General features: G+C 36.8%; 1 protein-coding gene across 1 annotated transcript in view; it reads left to right on the top strand.

The window, feature by feature from the left end:
* Positions 1 to 16,357, top strand: part of HAP6 (ribophorin II (RPN2) family protein) — a 116,466-nt gene that overhangs the window by 81,520 nt on the left and 18,589 nt on the right. The window contains exons 12-16 of the mRNA XM_089416885.1: positions 8,136 to 8,240; positions 9,583 to 9,672; positions 9,773 to 9,921; positions 14,749 to 14,860; positions 14,947 to 15,030. Of these exons, the coding sequence (XP_089273011.1) occupies positions 8,136 to 8,240; positions 9,583 to 9,672; positions 9,773 to 9,921; positions 14,749 to 14,860; positions 14,947 to 15,030 (540 nt within the window). The remainder of the gene's footprint in view (positions 1 to 8,135; positions 8,241 to 9,582; positions 9,673 to 9,772; positions 9,922 to 14,748; positions 14,861 to 14,946; positions 15,031 to 16,357) is intronic.

The following is a 16,357-nucleotide window of genomic DNA, read 5'->3' as shown; positions in this document are numbered from 1 at the left end:
GGCCATCCCCCCTTTTTATCCAATGTTCTTTTGGAGGCTGACTATACTATTATTTCAATGATGGGGTCACTCCTTTCATTACTACATCCTTGTAATAACTTGTTTGCCAATCTTTTGATGGAGCGCTACCTTAACTAGGGTACACATGGAGATAACATCACATTGGGCACACAAGTTCACATTTATTATTATTTTAGTACATGTTGATGGGGCCACCCACACACCATACACCTTAGTGAACATACCATGTGTGGGGGGGGGGTGGGTTGAACACACTTGTTTATCAATTATTATATGGAGCGACCTTGGTCATAAATTTGTGGGATGTCAATCACATAGTCTTCAAAAACTGTATGGAGCTAGGCTTATGTTTTAGTTATTGGAGGGGTCGCATTAGTATATAGAGGTCAATGTGCACATTCATCATGTTATCTAGCCACCTCCTTCCATGAAGCCGTGGGTCATTTGTTTGTGTGGATTAACCAATGGATGGGGGCTGTCATTATATTCCTTAAGCTGTTGAGTGACTGTGCAATGTAATGGTTCCACCCCTTATTCTATTCATTCCTCAATTTTTTTACATGATTGATAGCATAAGAAGACGTGGTATGGAGTTGGCTGTAGTATGTTAATGGAGCCACCTTCATTACATGAAGTCGAGTTTACACCATATGGGTCTTTCCCATGTGTTTCATGAAGATAGAAAGCTACAAACTCTCGTTTTTATTGTTTGAATTCATTGCTTGGCTTATGGAGCAATTTCATAGTAATTTTCCAACTAAACGTGGGATGTGGACTTGCATTAAAGTTTAAATGAACCCACGGGTCCTAGCTAATTGCCTGTCTCAAGTATTTTGAAGAATACATAGCATGCCATTCATTGATTTATTGAGAATGCATTCATATATTCCATTTATTTTGTTGTGCTGCATTTGACTAGTCATGCTAGTCTTTGGCCTTTGCATCATGGAGGTGATTTCATGGTATCATTTGATGGGGGTCCTTAGCCCGAGTTTATTAGAGAGGATTCATCTCATTCTTGGAGATTATTTATTATGCTTATATCTACTAGTTATACATGGGATGTTGGTACTTCTTGTCATGGTCAAAACCCCCTTGGAGGAGATGTGATGGCTTGAAGCTCTATTGAATCTCACCTACTTGTATGCAGATTTTGTTTAGGCCTACAAGGGTTGGTTGACACACCAATCTTTTGGATCTAGGCTTTCTGTCACCCATCACCTTTGTCACTACAGACTGAAGTTCAACAACCTTGTGTCTTCTTTTTCCTAGGAACCAATTTGAGCTTGTGGGGTTTGTATGGGCAGCGCAACAGTTTTTTTAATGTCATTTTCTTTTTGATTACTACTGAAAAAATTAATGATTTACTTATTTGAAATTGTCTAATTGGGTGTTATACTATGTATATTTATGATGAGTAATATTAATCATTGATTATTATTATTATTATTATTATAATATTTTAATGGATTTATATATTTATGTATCTTCTATGTAGCCCCTTAAGATTTGCGGGGAGTGGTATGCCGTATCTCTTATCCCATCCATGTAATTCATCACCATTGCCTTTCAGTTTTGCATCCTCAAAATCTTGGCGAAGCATGGTGTTGCATTACTTGTAAGGGTATGTAATTAGAGAGAGTCACTATTTCTTTGTGAAGAATGCAAAATCTCTACTGTGCAACCACTTGTGTAGTTGTATACGTCTGTCACACATAGCTATAGTGCTGCATTGAAGAATTGACAGTGTTTGAAAAGTATTTATGGGTGCCCACATTGTGTTTGAATAACTCCCATAGATAATTTGAAGGCAGTTGTGTTTAATTCAAAGGGTTAGTGGAGATTCATTGGTGGCAACATTGGTGCATGGTAGAGGTACTACTTAAGCATATTGAGTGCACATTGTTGCTTGTTTTTTCAGTAGATTACATTGTTTGTACTTCATTTGTGGTCTCTGTTAAAATCCCACCTAATATGGGAGAAGCAGAGTATATGTCAATGATAATATTTTCAAAGTGCAAGAAACTAAAGAGTACAATGATATTCTTGGATTTGGACCAATCTCAAGGGCATTAGTCTTGGTCATATTAATATGGTCACCATGCTTATCAACAATGAAGCCCATGTAGACAGTTTTCTTCATTGCAAGTTTGCACTAATTAATATTTTCTTTTTGTCTGAGGGCACATAGGGCTTGAAATTCTTGCTGGCTATATTTTTAACTAAGTTTCACAAAACATGTACAAGTTTCCAAAGAAGAAATGCAGGGAACCATGTCCAACAATTTAAATTGTGGCTTGTTTAGTCTTGGAGGCCATCTTCAACACATGCTTGGGCAGGATTTGCACTTGGTGATACCTTGACATCAAGATTGTCTCTTGGTGATTCAGGGAAGTGGATAATATTTTTTAACTGTAATGTTCTCAAGTTCCAGATAATCAATGGGCATGAACCATGTACCAGTCATTTGTAGAACAAACATATACAGACTCTTGGTGAGGATACAGGCTGAATGTGGTCTTTTTGATAGAACTTTTGAATTGGTGGTTACATCTCATTGTTGTCTAGAAATGATTTCTAGTAGAATGGTCAGTTAGGCAAAAGCCAGTAGAGTAGTAAATTGATGGTGCACTGCAATTGACATGTTGGTGGTATTCCTTGTGGCTTGTCAAATTCTTTGTAAACTTTGCGCAGGGTAATTAGCTATTTCATATTTAGGGTGAACAAAGCAGGAGATTGGTATACTAGAACTTGGTCCATTTGAATTTGTGTCAGCCAATCAGGGGCATAAGTTTATTGGTACCCTTGATGATTTTGCAAGTTTGCTTGTCAGAAATCAAGGCATCCCATGTCCTTGTTAAAATGCTTGTAAACTCTGAGCAACATATTTTATATTTGTTTCATATTTAAATTTTAGAGTGACCAAGGGAGTTGTGAGATTCTGGAACTTGTTCAAATTTGAGTTCTTGTTAGACTGTCAAGAGCATAATCTTACGGATACCCTAGATCAATGTTGCACGACTCGTACTTGTATAAGACTTGTCACGACATTAACTCGTCGACTCATGTAAGACTCGGGGACGACCCTTATAAGACTCTATAAGACTCGTCCAAGTACATTTTTTTTAAATATGGTAAATTTTAAGCACAAAAAAGAAACTAATGACAATTCCAATCCTTATAAGTTATAAAAACCACAATATATGCAATAATTCATAACATTATCTCATATATTTAAAAGTACAACATTACATATTCGATTTTTGTAGGCAAAACATTTAGATACTGAATAAGAAAAGGACTCATGATTCTATAATTAAAATAAAAAATGTCAGCAAGCTCAAAATTCAAATACATATGTCATAAATGATAAATGATTCTCATAACAATCTTGAGTCTCATCGCTCATGGATGACCACACCTACAATAAGCCCTCGTGGAGCTAGTGGTAACATCGGAAGGCTGAAGCAACTGTGAGGCAAGTCTATTTGGAGTCTCCATTTAGGGAGATCCTCAGTCTCTTCATCAAGCCAACTTAGATCAGGGGCCAACTTAGACTCTAAATCAATAGTATCCAATAAAATTGGATCTGTATCCTTTGGTTGCACTTGTTCTGTGAGCATTCTAAGGTTGTAGTAGATGAAACCCAACTTCTCCAACCTCTCATGCTCCAACTTGTTTCTCTTTTTGCTGTGGATGTGCTGAAACACTAACCAATTGCGCTCACAAGAAGAAGCACTGCAGGGTTGACTCAGAACTCTGATGGCAAATTCTTGTAATTGTGGTGCCTCAACGCCACAATCTATCCATCGATGAGCTGTAAAAAAATAACAACAAATATTATCAGTTTGCAATGCCAAACATATAAAAGAGAACTAATAAAATTACAAGCTAAGTTCTAACAATTTGCACTTACAAGGCATTTTTTTGTCCTTGAGACGTTGGCTTGAGCTGAATCCAAACATGCCAAATGTTTCCTTGTACATATCTTGTTGTATGTTGATTTTGTCTTGAATATCTTGATCCGGGAACATCTTCTCAATGCATATCATGACACCTCTCATCACCTCGGGATCTCTTTGAATGCTAGACCCCTCATTATAGAATAAGCTCGGATTGAGATATGCTCTTGCTGCATGCAATGGTGAATGTAGTTGCATGTCCCACCTGGAATCAATAATTTGCCATATAGGGATATATTTAGATTCATTTCCCTTATAGAAAGTCTTAATGGCCTCTTTGGCCCTATCCATGCCCTCGTAAATATATCCCATTGCAGGTTTCTCTCCATCCATCAATCTCAAGACTTTCACAAGGGGCTCAGTGAAGCTGACAATCTCAGTGACTTTGTCCCACAAACTATCACCAAAGACAAATGCTTTCACAAACAATGCTTCTGGTTTTGTGCTATCTTTCCAAAATACCCATGGCTGGCTACAAAACATTCTTCTCAAAGCATGGTACTCATAAAAAAGGCTTTGGAGGGAAAGAAAGTTTGTAGCAAACCATGTGACAACTGGGTGACTAAGCTCATCCTATGTGAATTTCTTCATAAGTTTCAACACTCAAGCATTATTATAAATATACTTGGTAATTTGCTTGCATTTTTGCACAACATCTTGCACCCACTCCAACTTCCCAATGTCCTCTAGCATCAAGTCTTGCAATGGGCAGCACATGGAGTCCAAAAAATGGTGGGATATTTGGCACAAAGCAACCTTCCAGCTGCCACATAATTTGCTGCATTGTCCGTGATTACTTGGACAACATTTGCAACCCCAACTTCCTCTACCATATCAGCCAACAATGAAAAAATAACAACAAATATTATCAGTTTGCAATGCCAAACATATAAAAGAGAACTAATAAAATTACAAGCTAAGTTCTAACAATTTGCACTTACAAGGCATTTTTTTGTCCTTGAGACGTTGGCTTGAGCTGAATCCAAACATGCCAAATGCTTCCTTGTACATATCTTGTTGTATGTTGATTTTGTCTTGAATATCTTGATCCGGGAACATCTTCTCAATGCATATCATGACACCTCTCATCACCTCGGGATCTCTTTGAATGCTAGACCCCTCATTATAGAATAAGCTCGGATTGAGATATGCTCTTGCTGCATGCAATGGTGAATGTAGTTGCATGTCCCACCTGGAATCAATAATTTGCCATATAGGGATATATTTAGATTCATTTCCCTTATAGAAAGTCTTAATGGCCTCTTTGGCCCTATCCATGCCCTCGTAAATATATCCCATTGCAGGTTTCTCTCCATCATAACTCCAACTTCCCAATGTCCTCTAGCATCAAGTCTTGCAATGGGCAGCACATGGAGTCCAAAAAATGGTGGGATATTTGGCACAAAGCAACCTTCCAGCTGCCACATAATTTGCTGCATTGTCCGTGATTACTTGGACAACATTTGCAACCCCAACTTCCTCTACCATATCAGCCAACAATGAAAAAATCAAATGTGCATCTTTTACATTTGCAGATGCATGAATGGATTTTAGGAACATGGTTCCTTTAGGGCAAGCTACAACAAAATTTATTATTGTTCTACCCCTCTGATCTTTCCACCCATGAGACATAATTGTAAAACTTGTAAATTTCCGTGAGCTTTTAATGCTTTCCAATTGCTCCTTGACACACTCAAGCTCCTCATCTAGCTCTTTTCCCCTAAGTGCATTATAAAATGGGGCTTTGTATCCAGGGTCAACACTTGCAATGGCATCCACCGTGGGCTGATAAAAATAAGGCTTTGCATAGTTGAATTGAAGACTGTTATGGTACCAAAACCTCCTCACTGCCATATCTGCCTCCTTACTCTTCTTTTCATTAAAACTTTCCAAGGTTGGTTGAGATCTTGGAGTTGTACGAGGACTGAAGAAAGAAGACCTATTTGCCACAACACTTGAAGAGGAGTTACCAATACCTGGACTTTGAAACTGTGTTTCACTCTGAGATGAAGATCTACCTATCCCAACAATCTCATCCTTCCTTCTTGCCCTCTTAGAACTTTTTTCTTTAATGGATTCCAAAGCAACTGCCATTTCAGTAGTGACTTCATCAGGGCAACTTTGACAACATGCCATACCATTCCCAGGGATTTTTGGTAGGTGGTATTTCAGCCTATTTATGCCTGCATGGATTGTGACATTGCAATAATTTCACTTGATATGGCAGTCATTACTGGCAATGATTCGTTGACCATGTGCCGATGCCGGATCATGAGACTGTCTAGAACCCTTTGGTGGCATGGTGACAAAATCTAGAAGAAAAAAAATGTAATTTTTTTGGTTTTGATTTTTTTTTTTTAATTTTCCAATTTTTTTGGCCCCGTGGCTGAGTTTCTCAGCTACACAGGGCCATTGTGTGGCTGAGAAATTCAGCCACAGGCAGGCCCAAAGATATATATATATATATATATATATATATATATATATATATATATATATTGCAAACATAAAAAAAATAAAAAATAAAAACAAAATTGAATACATGGAAAACATTCAAACAAGGTTCATGAAGCCTACCTGAAGTTGAGTTTGATCCGGTGAAGCCTCCTTTAGCCTCCTCCAAGAGCTCCTTCAGCCTCTTTTAGCTTCACTGCTCAACACTCATATAATTAGCCAAACACTCAAATGACAAGTGAATGAGAAATGGAAGGGAGAGGTGCTTATAAAGCATTTCCCCCTCCAATTTCCCTTTCCCTCCGTCTCATTTCCAAAAAAGTAAAAAAAAATCAAAATTTCTGAAGAATTTGTGCCTTTTGAGGCTCGACAGGTCCTATATGGGTCCGATGATGGTCTAATAAGCTATCTGCTGGTTGTATATGGGTAGCCAGGTTTAATGCTCAACCCGTCGGGTCCGGGTCTTATCCACGGGTTCTATGCAGGTGCCCTGGCCCAGTATAAGACCTGTGCAGATCCGTGGGTACTCGCGGGTCTTATGCGGGTCGTGCTTCACTCCCTAGATGATCTTGTGGGCATGCTTGGCAGAACAAAAAGTGATGCTGATTTTTGTACGGTATGATTTTGATACCACATAAGTGATGTCTTCCTCGCACTTGATAGATGTGGTGCCTTTGTAGTGTTGGCTCAAAAGAAGACTCAGGCATACACTCTTTGATGGCACATGTAGCGTAAATGCCACAAAATCTATACTCTTTGATGGCACAAGTAGCATAAATGCTAAAAATCTATAGAGAATGGTAGAGAAAAGATCCAAACTATTTACTTCTCGGTGGTTCTCTGTTTGTTGAAAACTTATCCCTAAAAGATTGCACCCATTCAAAGAATCCATGGGTCAAAACCTTCTGACCTCTGACAGTGCTAATCATATGCAGATGATTTTTGCTTAGCCTAAACATGTGATCTGAATTTATATAATGTCAAGTCAGAGGTTAAGATAAGAAGATTTCTAGCCTTTGCACATCCATTTTATTGATGTGGAAGAGAACTTAACATGAACAGAAGTTGACAATTGTTTGATCAAAAGTAAGCAGAATTACAATAGGCGAGCAGTTATAGGGAGGTAATGCCAAGGACCACAATCCCCATTGCTTCCTGCCAAGGTTTTCATACCTCTCATATATATTTCTTAGACACTTTTTCTACTTACCACCAAGTTTGTGGTTAAATTTGATTTACTAACATTTATTGAAAAAGTTAATTAATAATAGTGTCTGAAATTTTTGATTGGATGCTAATCATTACAATTATTAAATCAACATTATGATATTATATCTGAAGTGCAGGTAGTCTCCCAGGAATTTATGATTCTTCTTTGGCAAATATGCTATTAATCAGCAAACGAATTGAAGAAAAAGATTATTCATCCATTCAATCTTAGAATCAATTATGTTTTGATATATTTTTAGATAAACATGTATCTTTTATTATACTTGACAATTCATTTTTCTCAGGACATTCTTTTGCAATAATGTTATGTACATATAATTTCTACTATTGGAATACAATTTGGATATTGCCCTATGCATAAACATGCAAATTTTTACCTTAAAGTCAAACTTAGTATCTTTTTTTTACTGTGAAATCAATGGTTGGTGAAACAAGATTAGTAATGTTTGAGCTGATTCCCTGATATAGGTTATGATTAGCACTGTGCTGGGATCTGCAGCACCTCCTATGGTGGTCAATCTTGTTCGTGCTGTCAAATTAGATTCCAAAGATGCTCCTATAGTTCATGACCAGGTATGTTTTATGAAGTGATTTCTGGTTAATGTTTTTAACACGACATTTTCTCGTAACATCACTCAGAATTGAATGCAGCAAACTTATTTTTCGATTGAGATATGCAAATGCTTTTCATCAATCAAAGTTATTTTTTAATGTTGTTAAGTAAGTTACCAGAGAACAGAATTGGATACTGATCCGGATGCGGATCCACCATATTTTTGAAAAACCAGGATCCAGATACGATGGGGAAACACCAAGTACAAAAAATACAATAACATTTTTTTTTTCAATTTTACAAACTATTCAAAGTTAGAAACCAAAACTGTTCATGAATCACAACATTAGAACTGAAATCATTAGATAATTTATAAATTTAAAGACTGAGAACATGACACATCATGCTTTATAAAAAACAGATAACTGTCAATACAAAATTGAGTGTCTCATCACTGATCGCTCTATTGATATGATGCTGTAAAGTATGTCTATCTACATGTACAAAAATGGGTCTACATGTTCATTATTTGGATAATTGAACTGTATATCATGATCAACCTGTCATCTTCCTTGAAATTTGCCTTAAAATCTAAAAATTCCCATCTAATGACAATGGTAATGAATATTGTACATTGTTTGAGAACATGCTATAGTCTATGTGTCATACTGTTCTAAGAGGACTCTTCACCTAGAGTTGGATAAGATTGATCTAATTAAATTATTAATGGCACAGCCATCCTTTATACACTATATATTATTAATGATGTATTGTCTCAGCTTTCCTGTTAGGATTTATCAAAAATTGAAAATTAAGATTTTGATGTGTCAGACCTTTCCCGCTAGCATTATCATGTGCTATATAGCCTGTAGCTATTTAATAACTTATACAACTATACAGCCTACAGATTACTAAGAAGTAATCTAACTAAAAATTTAAATAGAATATATTTCAAACTGGGGGCAAATATCCTTTAAAAAGTTAAAAAATAAACCAAAACTCTAATGTTATTTGCCCTGGATCCGGCATGTGAGGGCTAGCTGGCATAGGATCCGTTTCCGAGTTGAAGGATCTGTTTATGTGGCGGATCCTACATGGATTTGGTGGATCCGTATCTATATCCATATCAGAAACGTGGATGTGCGGATCTAGCATCAAAACACCGTGGATCCAGTAACACAGGTTTTCAAGCATATTGTCATACCTGTGATTGGACAATTTATATCATTCATTACTCGAGTGTAGTTGCTTGCATTTATTGACATCATGTGAACAGTGTACCTTGGTTTCCATGTCTTCCGTGTGTATGAATTCTTTTTGCCCCCTATTGATATTTTAACTGGTCCCTTCAAACTTATGCAGGAACTTCCGTTCAATCTGGAGAATTCAGCTTACACAATGGACTTTCTTTCCAAGGGAGTTGATGTGGGAAAATATTATTTGACTTTTGAAGTGAGTCTTTTTTGCATGTTCTAAAATCTATTTCGTAGTTGTCTAAAATCTATTTGATCTTTCTTATTAGCTTTATAGCTGACATTGTCAAACTTTGTAGGTCTTGCCTCATAATGTTGAACATGGTAAAACCTACTCTGCTGGAGGGCAAGTTAAAGTGCTGATCACTGTCACTGGCATTATCAAAATCAGCGATGCTGAAATAGCTGTGCTAGATACTGATACTGGGAGTGCAGAGACTCTGAAAAAGTACTGCTTTGTTTCATGGAGTAATCTTGATCTTTGAGTATATTTACTGTATAATTTACTGTGTGCACTGTGTAGAGAATTTGTATGTTGTCCCTTGGGTATTTTGCATTGGTCAATTGATTACTTCTCTTTTTGCATTACTTTTACTTTTCTTATACCCATTAACTGCTTTTGGTCACACTTGTAGACATTCATAAATCTATCAATCTTTGAAGAGTCTAAACATCTGAATGAGTCTCCAAATGTTATGTACATAATTCAAAACTTTTTTAGATGGGGCAAATTGGTTTAAGTGGCATGATGACAAAGTTTCTTTGTTTATTCATATTGAACCGGGAAAAAGAAAATAATGCTTTTGAAATTGAAACAGATTAGAAGCATTTTAAACCTGGGCTTATCTAATAGACACCAGCAAAGGTTGAAGTGAAATGATAAAATAGCAGCTGAAGTCTGATACATAATTTTGTGGTGTTAAAATATCCTAAAACCAGCCATCTAAGCAAACAGATCAGATCTATTTACTCGATGGAATTATTAACTCTTACATGGAGCGGAAAACGAGAAAAACAATTACACACAGTGCACAATTATTTCCGCTCTTCTAGATCAGTTCATCATTCAAAATATCCTAAGAACTTACAAGAGCTCCCTTACAGGGAAAAACACTCTGAAAAACTAACAAACGAACAGCACACCTGCAAAATTCCAGTCTGCACAAAAATCAAGGCATATCTGCACCACACGTGTGGTCTGCTCTGCAATCTGTATGGATGTACGGAATCCGTACAGCCTGCTCTGTTGGGCTGTATGGCTGCTTTTCCTCGATGCTGGCTGGCTGCCTTCTCCTTGCTGAACTACTGCTGAAACTCCTCGCCAATGGTTGAAAATCAGATCTCTGATTTTCTCCTTCACTTATATGACTTGTGAAATGAATGTTCCGTGCGTGTCTTTGTCGTTTGCCCTCTCTGTCTTTTATAACTTTGACATGACCCAAAAACCTAATCTTCAACTATTAAGACTTAACTGTGAAATCAATTGCACTCTTTTAATTAAATCATTAAGTGATCTTTTGTAGTCACTTTATTAATTAGAAGTCGCTTTGTCGTTTGCCCTCTCTGTCTTTTATAACTTTGACATGACCCAAAAACCTAATCTTCAACTATTAAGACTTAACTGTGAAATCAATTGCACTCTTTTAATTAAATCATTAAGTGATCTTTTGTAGTCACTTTATTAATTAGAAGTCGCTTTAATAAAGTGAACTTCTGAAAAAAAACCATAGTATACATTTAATGACGATTTCCATAAGTAGACACCTGCCTGAGCTACAAACACTAACACCTTGCACTAGACAATGGTATCACAATGATATGTGGTTTATCATTCTTATTAAATACTATTTGAAATGGACGTAATGACTTGTTGCTACTCATACATTGGGCATTTGGCATGTCTTGAGCTTCTTGCATAGTAGAGCCACATGGTAGTTTTACATTGATTTATGATTCAAACATGCTAAACCTGTATACAATATTCGGTTCTAATATAGCTCCAAAACCTGTCAAAAAAGATTCCATTCCCATAGTTATCAATCTAATTAAATTTACTTATCCACCTGAAGGATGAGGGTACCTAGCTGCAATATATTTTCCAGTGCTTAGTCTCTGTTTCTCGAGCCGTTTTGTATTTAAGCTCATGTTTAATGTCCTAGTCCTAAATCTTTATACTTACATATTTCAGTACTTGTAAAATGCCACTTTTATGTAATAAAGGCATACTACTTTATTAGTTACTTAAGCTGGGTATTTTTACTTATTTTTGGTGTTAATATTTTGGGCTTTACTGCCATCGTATAATTTGCTGTTAGGTTTAGTTACTCCTGTAGTTATAGTTCTTGTGCCATTCTTGGATACATGCATGCTGCACTGACATAATATCATTCCTATCTGACTACATACAAGGCATGCGAATATTAGTCCCACTAGTTGGCTCAATTGGTAGATGCTCTTGTACAAAAGATCAACGAGGCTCGTGAAAGGGACAAGTTATGGTCAGACATATTAGCTCTTCTGGGTATCTGGGAAGACCACAGCATGGACTGTCATGTAATTTTTGAATAAACTTATGACTCGGAGTTATCCTTGCTTTCGTCACAGGGGAAATAGACTAGAGAACCACTATGGCCTGTGGTTATATGATCTAACCTCCTGTAGATCCATTGCCCAAGGTCGAAAACACCTCTAGCAATAAAAATTCCAAGCGGTTGGCTTGACTAGTGTTGCCGATGTTGCTGGCATTTGGTTAGTTCTGTACTAAGCAGGTGCTACATTTTAAATCCCTTGGGTTAGGTGCGAGGAATGTCATCCATGAATATGTGGAAGCATCCCTTGGGTTATCCCACAAGGTTTTCCTTTGAAAAAAAATCGTATGGGAATATGAACGAGAAAAGAGGCAACTAAGGAATATTGGATATTTTTATATCGAGAAAACATTTTTTATTCAAAATTACATATCATTCTGTTATTGTTGTTATTATTGAGTCAATAAGATAATAAGAAAAAATAATTTATAAATGTCAAACGAATGACCACAAGAGTAGGTTAATGGGACTCAAAAATATAAAGTAATTGGTCAATGTGAGTACAAAATAAATAAATTCAGAAGCAAAAACCATGACATATAATTTGCAAAGCTTTGAATGAGATGAGAGGGAGGAATAGAGCTTCTCAATTGAGTCATCAATCACTGTAAAGGACCTAATGCGCTGTTTAATGATTTCGTTTAGAGAACATTTTGGGCCAAAGGGGCCATGCTGATCAATCTTGGGATGAGCCCAAGATTGGGGAGGTCATTCACTCCTAACATAAAGTTCAGGGGGGAAGAAGCTTTAAATGGAAGAGGTGTTTCTCAAACAAACTTGGAGACTAGTACCTTGTGTACAATGATCTCATCTCTGGTACCTGTGAGAGATGGTTTATCTATTGGTTAGTTCAAAGTTGGTGTATACGCCAGGGTCTAGAATGGGAACTCCTCAAAAGACTTGTGGAGGTTAGTCAACCTATTGGGGGAGGGGGAGCCAACATCAAGAGGAAATTAGAGGTCTCATTGCTTTGGTATTTGAAGTGGTTTGAGGCTGAGGCTCTACTTGTTATTTGTTTCACTGAGGAGACTGCACAATAGGTATTCTTGAAGGGTTTTGGCCAAGAAGGTCCATGTAGGGACCTTGCCTTGTGTTTGAAAGACATCTTTGGTCTAGATAATTGCAAAATGTGGTGACTGGCGAGGGATCTTTTCAAGTCAAGTAAAGGCAATAATACCTCTCTTTGATCTCATAATAGATGGGACATATGAAAACTAAGGTGTTCCTCATACTTGTTCTCCTGGAAATGGCATTGCTGGCAAGTCTTACTAGAGTGCAAAATGTAGTGATCTGTCTTGACTCAAAGCAAACAAGGTCTTGAAATGCACGGGGAATATAAAGGGAGTGTATTTGATACTCATGTCCAAGAGATGTATCTTGGAGTCAATTCGGAAAGCACTATTTTTCAACTAGGTCAAGGTAACAATATCATTTGTTAAGCTGATGTTAAAAAGCATGTCTTACATTGAAACAATGCCTTGAGTACTAAAACACCCAAGAATGTATAGGATGTGGTTATCTCGATATCCTCCTCTCAGAAGTGGAAGTCGTAGTTGGAGAGAGCATGATTTGACACATTGATAGGGCATCCTTATTGACCCCCCCTAGTGCTCTTGATGCAATTTGAAAAGTCATGAGCGCTGTGGAGATGACGACGAACCGACACATGAAGACTCAAGATGGCAATCAAAAGGGTCTTTGAAATATGAGTATAACAATCTTTGGAACAAGGACTCTCTTGGTAAGGAGTTGAACACTTTCTGAAAGTTCACCCAACAAGAAAAGATATTCATGGAGCAGTGACGGGCCTCCTCAATGATGGCACAATGCATGAAGACGTGATCAATAGTTGTATACATTGTGTGGAATCCAACTTGCCCTTTGTCTTTGAGGTGCCTTTTCTCAGGCTTTTTAGATAACCATATGTGAATGAAGGTGTGATCAATAGTTGTATACATTGTGTGGAATCCAACTTGCCCACTGTCTTTGAGGCGCCTTTTCTCAAGCTTTTTAGATAACCATATGTGAAGGGTTGTAGGGTAGAGCTTGGTGGGACCATGATGGAAGGGAACTTGAACAAACAACATGATTAAACGAATCAGCAGTGGAAAAGTTGAGAGATAGAACACCATGCTTGAGATTGTCATATTCATATTTCAATGACTATATTCAAATTGATATTCATATTTCAAAGACCCTCCATATCGCATGTTGTTTGTTTGGGTTTACCTCCATCAAGGTCCCACCATATTATTCATCCCCTTCTCAATTTCAATAGATCATCATCTATAGACTATATCCAATAAATTACTGGGTCTGTCTCCCTTTCCTTGCTTAGCTTTTTTACATCTCTTGCAAAGACCTAGGGAGCTTTAACAAATTTAGCCCAGATAAAATCCCAGACACATTTGAGTACTTTTTAACATCCAAATGTAGCATGGACTGTATTTAAATCAAAGAAACATATTAAGAATATTTTAATCATTTAGCATGTCTTGAATAGCTCCATTCAAAGGTAGCAGTAATCTCTTTTCTTGTGTACACTTTTTTTTTCTTTATGTTTTGCCTTTTCCCTTATTTTCCTGTCATCTAGTTTTCATTTATGGGCCAACTTTTCGTCTATAAAGCTGTGTTTTTCCTACTAAAAATTGCAAAATTCACAGCGTTTATGTATTTATTTTTTGTAGACTTGATCTGTCAAAAGAAGAAACGGTGTTGTTGTCTGCAAATCACTTACAGCGGCTGCATCTCTCGTTCCAGATGACTACACCTCCCGGTGGCTTTTTTAAACCCCATCAGGTTTGTAGATATAAACAAATCTATAGGGTGTATTGTTTTACTTTGTTTCAGTCATATTTCTTATACTGTACAAATTTCTTCTTCAGGTGTTCCTCAGGTTGAGACATGAAAGTAAAGTGGAACATATATTTTTACTGAAATCTTCTGGAAAGAAGTTTGAGTCATTGCTGGTAAATTTCTATTCTTTTTATCTAAATATTCATGTTGCTATAAGCATGTTTATGAATCTCTGTGATAGCGAAAATCTTGCCTGGAATGAAATCATATGCATTGAATATTTACTTCAAATATTGATTCCGAGTGCTTTATTGTATCACTGTATAACTTTTTTCTTGCGGAATACCTATCTCAGGGAAACCCTCAGGTACTTCCTAATTCTAAGGATGGTACCCAGGGTAAACTTGATTCTTTAAGGCCAAAGGCCATCTCAACAATTGTCTCATGAAGAGCGCAACATGTCACCAATGAGAATTTAACCTGGACTGGAAGGATAACATTCTTCCTGCTAACTGCGTGAACTAGTCCCAATTGACTGTATCACTGAATTTTAACTTTTTTCCTATCTGCTTGGATTTTAGGCCATTACTGTTGTTTCATATTTACTGGTAGGAATCAAACTCTAAGATTCAGTTTATTAAATCTGGTAAAACAATAGCTAGCTGATTAGTTATGTTTGCAATAAAGTACTGTGTAGATTGTCAATTATGTGTATTTGTCTTTTTGTATCTTTCATCCCCTTTCCAAATATTCCCAACAACTTTGGGCTCTGCTACCATTCCAATACCTTTGCAGCTACTACAAAACTTTTTGGGGGTCAAATTTTCTCAAAGCACAACAAATTGGAGCAGTATGTTCTCCAAGTGACAAACAAGATACATGACCTTCCCAAGAGTGTCATGACCCCAGAATCAGTGATTAAAGTGTCCTGCTTTCCTTAGAATGAGTTCAACCTGTGCCTTTAGCAATAATTGGGAAGAAATATGCTCTAATTCCCTTCAAGATTTTGTTAGTTTTCTAATTCCAGCACCTAGATATAATTATTTCCTTGTAATCTTCTTGCTGAAAATTAAATTACTCAGATTACATATTAAAATGAACTGGCTATAATATTTAACTAGAAAATAAAATTAACAGAAGCAAATGAATCCAATTTTCTCAATAAAACACACAGCACAATTTGTCCTTTAAGATCAGCTCTTCATTTAAGTAATTTCCAAGCTTACAAGTGCTTTCCCAAACTGGGAAATAAATTGCCCACTGAGAAAAATACAAGCTACAGCAAAACCTGGGAAACTGCTGGCTGAATAAACCCCCTGAACTCTGCTTCCCGTACAGCCTATGCTGTTGAAGAATGTAACTAGTGTCCATCTTCATAATTGCATTCGAGTCATGATGTAATGTATTTGTCAAAAGAAAGAAAATAAATTTTATTATTAAAGCAATTGACTTATTAAAGCATGGGTTTCCTGCGTGGGTCAATTGTTTTTAGGTCAAAGT

Source organism: Pinus tabuliformis, chromosome 3_2 (genome assembly GCF_031772625.1).
Source record: "Pinus tabuliformis cultivar Carrire ecotype Pingquan chromosome 3_2, CPIR1, whole genome shotgun sequence".
In the NCBI taxonomy this organism is placed as follows: Eukaryota; Viridiplantae; Streptophyta; class Pinopsida; order Pinales; family Pinaceae; genus Pinus; species Pinus tabuliformis.
This window is presented reverse-complemented; position numbering and strand designations above follow the sequence as displayed.